Raw genomic sequence first — 10,320 nt, forward strand, 5'->3', positions numbered from 1 at the left:
TTAAACGCGAGTGGTATTTAGTTTTTATTGAAACTAGTTTGCTAAATCCAGTTTCACATAAATACGTTGATGCAAATTGTATTAACACTCTGATGGCATTCTTGCTTAAAACGGGATATTGTTTCTCCACGGATAGCCAAAATGTTTGGCAAGGCTGAGTCTTAAATTGATTTCGAAGAGTATAATCACTAATCAGATCTATCAATTGCTCTTTCTCACTAATTTGAAGCGTTGAACTGCATATGTCAAAGGAAAATGGATCACGAATCCAACCAAGATCGTTTTCAGGAAAATCCTCGAATCTTCTCGAAAAAATTTTCTTTAACTTTTCAATGTGATTGGAAATGATGTTTTTAAATGTAAATATATCTATATCATTTTCCTTGATAAAATCGTTAAAGCAAGGGAACATGTTGGTGTTGTTTTTATTCAGTTCAGTTTGCCAGAGACTAAACTTATTCTTAAAAGCTTGAATTTTACTGGCTGTAGTTATGATAGTTGAATTCTCACTCTGCAAGCTCAAATTTAAGTCGTTAAGTTTTTCGAAAATATCAACTAAATAGGTCAGCTTCCCTAGCCAAACTTCATTGATATAGTAACTTGCCAATCTATGTTTCTTTTCGATTTAGAACATGTACACTTCATTTCTCAAATCAAATATCCGTCGTAGTATTTTCCCACGTGAAAGCCATCTGACTTCGATGTGTAACAGTAATTTCTCATACGTTGAGCCCATTTCATTGCAAAGTATTGAAAAGAGACGGCTGTTGTGGCTGTTGCATTTAATGTAGTTAATTGAACTAACAGCGTCTTGTAATACGTTGTGCAACTCTTCATCCATATCTTTTGCAACAAGAGCTTTCTGATGAATCATACAGTGATTAAATACCATATGAGGTGCCACCTTCTGAATTAAGCCTCTGAGCCCTTTATTCGAACCTGTTAATGCTGCAGCACCATCAGTACAAACCGCAACACAGTTTGCCCAGGTAAGGGACTTTGTTTCAAAATATTCATTTATTACTTCTAATATTTTTTCTCCAGTTGTTTTTCCTTCCAAATTTTTGCAACATAAAAACGTTTCTGTTATATCTTCATTGAAAATAAACCTAACGTAAATAATTAGTTGTGATATTTTAGTAATATCGGTAGTCTCGTCCAGTTGTAAAGCAAATACCGATGAATTTTGTATGCGTTTTATGACTTCTGACTCGATATTTCGTGACATTTCGGAAATCCAATTGCAATTAAACAGTGAGTGATGGCGCTTCACTTTTTATATGTACACTGTATGGTATGCAGCATGCAGGGATAATGCATTTCATAAAAATTTGGTGACCCCCAAAAAACTTCTGGCGACCCCCAGAGGGGTCGCGACCCCTAGTTTGCGCACCACTGGCTTAGGGGATAGAGTGCTCGTCTTCTGATAAGGTGAACCTGGTTCGAATCCCAGCGTTGGCTGATCGGAATGAATTCCGCACTCGGCTTGCACCGACCACAGTGCTCACGCAAAATGTCCACAGTGGTAGACGGATCATGGGTTAGAGTCCCCTTGTCTTGAAGCTAACCGTGGGAGTTTTTCGTGGTTTTCCTCTCCATGTAACCAAAATGAGGGTTAGTTTCATCAAAAAAGTTCTTCACGAAGGACCATTTCTACGAATACTTGATACAAGAGTTCCTTTGTCTTCTGGATTGGGTTTAAAATTACAAGACTACGGAATTGAACATTAGTAGTCGTAAGCTCAAAAAATTGGATCGGCTGTTCAACGACGGTTATAAAAAGTATGTAATATTACTCTTTGAAACAAACTGCTTCAAGAGTGATAGTAAAAAAGTATCTATAGATGTAGTCATTGAATTTTCTCCTAAATATATTTTTTGAATTAAATATATTTTTTGAATTTTGAAGTGGTTTTAGGGAAAAAAAGTTAAAAATATTCGAAATCCTAGAAAAAAAATTTTTTAAAGGTCATAAACGCCGATCTCATAAAAAATATACAGCAAACTAATGAATCATACGATACAACAAAACAATTTACATTTTTTAATTGCTTAATTTAAATACTTTGACATCTACCGAAATGACTTTAAAAGGTGTGTCTCAATTATGTAAGACTGTTTTCGAAGCAAACTGTTGGAAGATTCATTGTAAAAATTTATATTTATATGCACAGTTTATACCTGATACTTAGGAACAGTTGTCTAACGTAAACAAAAAGACTCTTTTTACTTTTTTTTTTCAATTAAGTTTGTTTAAATTCACTGCTCTAGTTTCACAGATAATTGACTTATATATTGAATCTTTAGATGATTAGTTGTGCACTAACTCGTTAGCAAGCAGCTTATTCATTTGAGAACTGTTTGCTCTTTAAAAATATTAAAAATAAGGTACCGAACTTATTTACTTAATACTTTTTTGGGGGATATGCAACATGTCCACCGTAAATATGCTATGGTGTCGATGTAACAATTGAGGAGAATGGTTTAAGCAAATTTTTGGCAAAAAGGACAATGATCCAAGCGTCATTTCTGTCATGTGTTGCATTTATAGGATTACTAAGCTTTGAAAAATCAATAATGTGAGAAAATGATTCTCCCCGAGAGTTATGACACAGTGAAGATGGGTGGGGGGAAGCTATTCTGCCATGCAGTTGAACAATCACCGTAAGTGACAAAAGAAATCAAAATTGAGATTTTTATAAGTTTGGCATTTCGCCATAATAAGCCAGGGCTGTCCAACTGGCGGCCCGCCAACTTCTTATTCAGCATATTTCTTTTTTCGAAATTTTATGGTATCGAGAAGCATACGAGACTATCATTCTAGGTCAAGTCGGGGTCCCCGAAGTTTCCTCTTGATCGCTCTTTCACTCCTTTCATTGTATTAGGACAAAAAGGTACAGGACATCTACAGGTCAAGGTCAAGAGCACTCCTACCCTGCACACTGGTGCTCAGTTTTCCCATTAAAATATAAGCAAATTGTTTTATAATCCATCTGTTCCATTGCTTTAAAACTAATAATTCAACTATTAATTGTTATTGTATTAGAGGTAAGAGGTTATTGTTCAACTTTTTGAAACTGCTGCCCGCCAGGTGATCAGTGACCGGAATTCTGGCCCGTGGGCTCTTTGCAGTTGGACAACCCTGTAATAAGCTAAATGAAGAACAATATTCCCGTCAGCGCGAAAAGTCGTTTTTTCTCTGAGTTAGATTTCGTCGACATAACCGTTCTTTTCCTTTGATCTTCAAGTTTTAATATTAACAAGTCAAGCGTTAACGGTTTGAGGTTTGTAAGTATCATTTTTTTCCGTAACGTCCGAATTCGATTTAGTTTTTTTTTTTTTTTTTTTTTTTTTTTTTTTTTTTTTTTTTTTTTTTTTAATTCCTAATTTTATCGTACAATACTTCTTGTAGACGCGACCATTCTCAATCTTGAATCCGCTTATTGTAGTAATGGAGCGTTCTTTCTTTCTTTTTTTCCTTTTTTTCTTCCTTTTTTTTTTCTTTGCATTTTTAGAACATTTTCTCACTCTTATGTTTAGGCAGTATCCGAAGCCTGAAGGGGCTTCGGAGCAAAGAGAGCTATTATCATAAAAACTATAATATCTTTTCAAGATTAAAAAAAATATTAAATAGTTAGGGTTAAGTAAGTAACAAAATAAAAATAATTTGACCAGCATATGATAAATTAATTTTAAAATAAGTTAAGGACCGAACAATTCATGCAGACACAAAATACATCAAGTAATAAACACTTACTGTGCTCATATGCTTCTAGGAAAAATTAAAAAACGGCAGCAATATTAAGATGAATGTTTTTAAGAATGATGTTATGTTTTTCACAACTAGAATATTTTAATAAAACAAAGGAAATATATCTGGTTCCGAAATCAGAGAATTTGATTTTTCATTCTAAAGGAAAATCTTATTCTAAGAAACTTGAAGCTTATTTAGAACAAAATGAATACCATTTTATGAGTGTTATTAGGTGAGCACGAACCCTGAATAAGTTATATTAATATATTTACTCTCGCTATTTTCAAATTCATAAAATAAAACAAATGTTACAAAAGTAAGTAAAACAAATTGAGCTGAAGTTTTAAATAAGTGTATAAATTGTTAAAATATGTGAAATAGTAACTTTTGCAACATTGGAATTTTAATACGCGACATATTAGAAAGGTAATTTACTTAAAACAATGCATAATTTATAATGAATTTCTTACCTGAATATGAAGACATAACCATTCCGGCATTTTCAATGCAAGGAGTCAGTTCTGAAAATACGTTAACTTCGTTATATTTCTTAATATAATGGGGAGTTTTTTATGGCATTTTTTTACAATTATCCTATCTTTACTAATTTGCAGAAAAAATCCTATACATATTGTAAACAGTAATTCAAATAAGTCTTTTAATTTTCTTTATGACTTCTCAGAAGATGTTTCAAAGCTCAATTTACATATCCTCCGAATGCTACGGTTTCAGAAAATAAATTTTTTAGTGGTAAAAAGAGTAATAAATTGGAATTAAAAGAATTTTGCCACTATATATAAATAATTTAAACAGATATATTAAAAGTCCGATAAAGAATTGGTTATATTTAAAAGTCTAGATAAAGGTTTTATAAGGGTCTCATTAACTTAAAAACTATCGACTTTACTTCTTTACAACAATAAATATATTTTGCACGAAACTCAATTGTTGAGGGTATAAATCTAGACCTAAATAGAAAACAAATTCTAAAAGCAGATAATGATACTGTATCACTTAACCTATCATCTATCCAAAATCTGATGACTGCATTTAGAAGCTAATTACTTCAAAAAGTGCAAGTGCCAATAATATTTTCAAACCGGAAGTCCTAACTGATATAACAGTCAAGGTCAGATTTAATTTGTTTATCTTTATCATCATTTAAAAACTTCAATGTACACAGAGAAAGACATTCCGACAAAATTACCGTACTATATGGAAATGACATATCTGATAAAAATAATTTAATATAAAACGTGATTCTAATAATGAAAACGGAAAGACACTGTACCTAAACCATTCCTTTGGTAATTTTTCCGTTCATATGCTAACGTTTACCGAAACTCCTGGCTCTATAAATTATAGCTGATTACCATACGCTTAGTAAAAAATACAATCGTAAAACTAAAAAGCAAGTTAAACCGAATAAATGGTTTTTATGCCAACCTCAAAGAAGGAATGATAAAAGTACCAAATTTTATGACAATTTTATTCAAATTTAGTTATTATAAAACCATATTTTATTGTTAATTTTACCGAAATCATTAACAAAGTGCTCCGGCAAAAACCAACGGAGAGTTCCCATAGATCCAGAAATGCGATACATTTTCCTTAATCTAATAGCCTTGACCATAGTTTTTTCTCACTGTGCGATTATTATATCTTGTTTATTCGTTTTGATTGCTAATTTTTAATTGTCATTATAAATATCATTTTAAAACAAAAATGAAACGGTAAAGTTTAAATTTCAATAACGCTTTAAATGTTCCAAAAAAATCACTCGTAAAAACTAAAGGAGTTGTCATGTATGTAATTCTCTCTCTCCTTCTCCCCCCCCCCTCTATCTATTTTTATTTTTATTTCTCTATCTATCTATCTCAACATAGGGTTTAACAAAGCCTTATTGAAAAATTTAAATTTTCAATTTTTCATTATAAAATACTACATTTGAGATGCCAGTTATTAGTTTTATTAAAATTTACTTATTTTTATTTTTTACTAACTTCTTTTTAGCTTATTACATTTTACGTTACAGCATTTATAACTAATTAACCTAGTGATTAAATTTTCAGAAGTGAAATAGTGTATTAAAATTTGCTCGAAGCGTCATCCCTGTGTTTTTAATTGTACAAACTTTGGGTTTTCCTCTTATTGTACATAAAATTGAAGAAATTTGAAAAGTTGAAAGTTTCAGAAACTCATTCCAAGTTTCAGATCTATTTTTATTTTTATTTCTCTATCTATCTATCTCAACAAAGTGTTTAACAAAGCCTTACCGAAAAATTTTGAATTTTTATTCATAAAATACTGCATTAGAGATGCCAGTTAAAAGTTTTATTCAAATTTACTAAGTATTACTTTTTTACTAACTTCTTTTTACCCTATTACATTTTACGTTACAACATTTATAACTAATTAACCTAGTGATTAAATTTTCTGAAGTGAAATAGTGTATTAAAATTTGCTGGAAATGTCATCCCTGTGTTTTCAATGGTACAAACTTTGGGTTCTCGTTCAATTATACATAAAATTGAAGAAAGTTGAAAGTTTCAGAAACTCCATGAAAATAGCTACAGGCAGAATTCGTGCTTTTTAGAGATAAATGAAAAACAGAGTAAGCTATTCGTTTGTCAAAGTCTACTTTTTTAATTAATTCTATTAGAAAAATGATGATAATTCTATAGTTCCTTATAACTTTTGGTGAGTTCAACGTATGGTTGTGTATTTTTAGCTATTGCTTTCAAATGTTAAAATAAATTTTACATGACGTTTAAAATATGTTAAACCTTTCTTTCTGGAAGGTTATATACAGTGTATCAAACTATAAACGATGGACACATGAAACTTGGAGTATTACAAAGGAAATTGATCAAAGTTTCATTTGAGATTTATGCTCTATTTATTATAAATTTCATACATATTCCTTATATCTCTGGATTCTAAACTTCCGTATGTGCAGTTGGGTCAATATAATTTGTTGCTATAAATTAAAAATTCAGTAGAAAAAAATTTATATAATTTCTACATATACTTGGTTTTATCCGACCTGGTCGGATAAAATTAAGCTATAGCTTCTTTCCAAAAAATAAATATTTTACTCTCCAAGCCATTTTTTACAATAAATAATTTGTATAAATTTCAAATTAAAGGATTGTTTTATCAACCAAATAAAAAGTTAAACAATTTTATTCAAGGAATTTCTTAGAGAAAATTAGAAAACTTTAAAGAATCGGCTTTGTGCAACTTTTTCCAACCTGTTTATTTAGTATAACCCCATATGTATTATTTTATCAAATTTATGCTGTGTCTCCAAAATTTAAACATGTAAATTAATTTATAGAACTCATTCCATAAATATATTTTTAAATATTATTTTCGATTCTTCTATTCTTCTACTTATTCCACAGTATTTTATAAGAAAATATTTAACTTATTTTCCCCAACATTTAGTTCACAAAAATGTAATGTTGTGTACATTTTCACCGAAATGTTTCTGTAGGTTCAAAAAAATTAAACAAGTGAATTTATTTATAGAACTCATTCCTTACATATTTTCTGCATTATTTTTTCGATTTTCCTATTCTTACTTTCCTTCTACTTATTCCATAGTGTTTTAAGGAAATATTTTATTTATTTTTACTAAAATATTCACAAAAGTACAATGTAGGGAAAATTTTTTCCAAAATGCTTTTTGTAGTGTCACCAAAATTAAACACGTAAATTCATTTATAAAACTCATTCTCTCTCATATATATATATATATATATATATATATATATATATATATATATATATATATATATATATATATATATATATATATATATATATATATATATATATATATATATATATATATATATATATATATATATATATATATATATATACATATATTAAGGATTATTTAGTTATCTTCTTTCATTCTTTCTTTTCATATACTTTCAATACGTATACTCATTCCATACACTACCCTACAATAATTGAAGAAACACTTTCAGTTTTGGGAATTTTTTTCAAATTTCTCAAGAAACAACAAGAGAATTATTTTATAACTGTTTTTAGGCTACGTAATTTCTTTTACGTATCAATGAAGTTGAAAGATTTTAGAAGTTTGAGGTACCACCAATAAATTACGAACGAAAAAAAGTGTTTTTGAATAAACTATACCAAAACAAATATAGCAACAAATTTGCAATTTGAATCATTTACTTTGGTTATATGTAAATTGCATAAAATTTCGTAAGCCTATTTTAAATATTTACGGAGATACAGATATTTTTATAAATTTGGATTCATCTCTTGAGAACTTCTTTGCTTAGCTTTCGTAACTGTAAAAAATATAACTAAAATTGATTTATTTTTTAAAATTTCATGAGCCTATCTCAAATATTTACGGAGATACAGATATTTTTATAAATTTGGATTCATCTCTTGAGAGCTTCTTTGCGTAGCTTTCGTACTGTAAAGAATATGACTAAAATTGATTTATTTTTTAAAATTTCATGAGCCTATCTCAAATATTTACGGAGATACAGATATTTTTATAAATTTGGATTCATCTCTTGAGAGCTTCTTTGCGTAGCTTTCGTACTGTAAAGAATATGACTAAAATTGATTTATTTTTTAAAATTTCATGAGCCTATCTCAAATATTTACGGAGATACAGATATTTTTATAAATTTGGATTCATCTCTTGAGAGCTTCTTTGCGTAGCTTTCGTACTGTAAAGAATATGACTAAAATTGATTTATTTTTTAAAATTTCATGAGCCTATCTCAAATATTTACGGAGATACAGATATTTTTATAAATTTGGATTCATCTCTTGAGAGCTTCTTTGCGTAGCTTTCGTACTGTAAAGAATATGACTAAAATTGATTTATTTTTTAAAATTTCATGAGCCTATCTCAAATATTTACGGAGATACAGATATTTTTATAAATTTGGATTCATCTCTTGAGAGCTTCTTTGCGTAGCTTTCGTACTGTAAAGAATATGACTAAAATTGATTTATTTTTTAAAATTTCATGAGCCTATCTCAAATATTTACGGAGATACAGATATTTTTATAAATTTGGATTCATCTCTTGAGAGCTTCTTTGCGTAGCTTTCGTACTGTAAAGAATATGACTAAAATTGATTTATTTTTTAAAATTTCATGAGCCTATCTCAAATATTTACGGAGATACAGATATTTTTATAAATTTGGATTCATCTCTTGAGAGCTTCTTTGCGTAGCTTTCGTACTGTAAAGAATATGACTAAAATTGATTTATTTTTTAAAATTTCATGAGCCTATCTCAAATATTTACGGAGATACAGATATTTTTATACATTTGGATTCATCTCTTGAGAGCTTCTTTGCGTAGCTTTCGTACTGTAAAGAATATGACCAAAGGTGATTTTTTTTATTTTGGCTTCTGCTGCTTGGATTTAAAGACATACAATTTTTGTTATTACCATGGCATATTCATCAAGTTTTTAGACGTTTAATTTTAAAGCATATATTTGATACTTAAATTCCCAGCTATTCCAGATATTTAAACTTTTCATCCAAGTTAGACAATCTTGCTTTTGTATTTGATCGTAAAGGTCTTTTAGGATCCACTGTTTAAGCACCCACTGTACCAAATATAACTACAATAAATAAAATTTCTTTTAATTGGCCATCTACAGTTACCCATGCTCAACCCGATTCATATTACGTAGTCTTATATTTGAAGTAATGCAATATAATAACAAGCATTACCCTAGAAAAGGTGATAATATAACAAAATGTCTTGTAAACATGGAAATATAATTACAAAATATTATTTCTTTGAAGTTTTGAAAATATATGCAAAAAACGTAAAAATTGGTTTAACATACCAAGAAATATTGATTCCTACCTGCATTATTCGTATCATTCACAATAGCTTCAAAAGATTAGGTGGAACAGACAAAATTTCTCTGTCAATATGTTTACATAGTAAGCGCCTAGAAAATAACGGCGTGCACTTAAGGGCACGATTGAGTTTCCGCTACATGTGCACACGCACGATGAAAGATACCCAAGTAGAGATTATAAATTGTTGTTATTGGAACATTTCTTTGAATGGCAAAAAATAAATTTTTTTGGAATTCTGAACTTAATTTTTGAAATTTGACTGGTTAATTCTTAATGATCAAACATTGTGTGAAAGCGGAAAATTGAATTTATCAGTGGCAAGGATTTTATAACCCCAAATTATCATTATAATTGAGTATAGAGCAGTAAAAATATTCATATGCACACTCTTAGAAATTTCTCGGAAAAAATGGTGAAATAGCAATTTATTTAATTGTTACTTTACCATATTCAGCTAAAACAGTCAAATAACAGTAAAAGAGATGCTAGTCAAAGTGAGAAAAAAACGTTTATTGATTATTTTTATCTAATACGGTTTAATAACCCGAATTCATTCCTTGCCAAAGGCCCACCTTATGAGGCCACTTTGTTCCCAGCCATTTCCATGTGAACCAAATGCATGGTTTAAATCAGTGGTTCCCAACCACTGGGCAGTGGACCGATACTGGTCAGTGGAT

General features: G+C 29.6%; 1 protein-coding gene across 2 annotated transcripts in view; it reads right to left on the bottom strand.

Annotated features, from left to right (window-relative positions):
* LOC107454189 (cysteine-rich venom protein AnHyalC) overlaps positions 1-9,680 on the bottom strand; it is a 44,991-nt gene extending 35,311 nt beyond the window's left edge. Inside the window, exons 1-2 of one of the 2 annotated variants that reach the window (XM_071188020.2) lie at positions 9,645-9,680; positions 4,225-4,275 (exon numbers count right to left, since the gene is read on the bottom strand). In XM_071188020.2, the coding sequence (XP_071044121.1) occupies positions 4,225-4,246 (22 nt within the window). In that variant the 5' untranslated portion in view covers positions 4,247-4,275; positions 9,645-9,680. Of the gene's footprint in view, positions 1-4,224; positions 4,276-9,624 lie in introns of both variants that reach the window. The other variant, XM_071188019.2, reaches the window with a different exon arrangement.
* Positions 9,681-10,320: the final 640 nt, after the last annotated feature.

This window comes from Parasteatoda tepidariorum, chromosome 12 (assembly GCF_982258835.1).
Source record: "Parasteatoda tepidariorum strain Cologne lab strain chromosome 12, Ptep-v5.0, whole genome shotgun sequence".
Classification (NCBI taxonomy): Eukaryota; Metazoa; Arthropoda; class Arachnida; order Araneae; family Theridiidae; genus Parasteatoda; species Parasteatoda tepidariorum.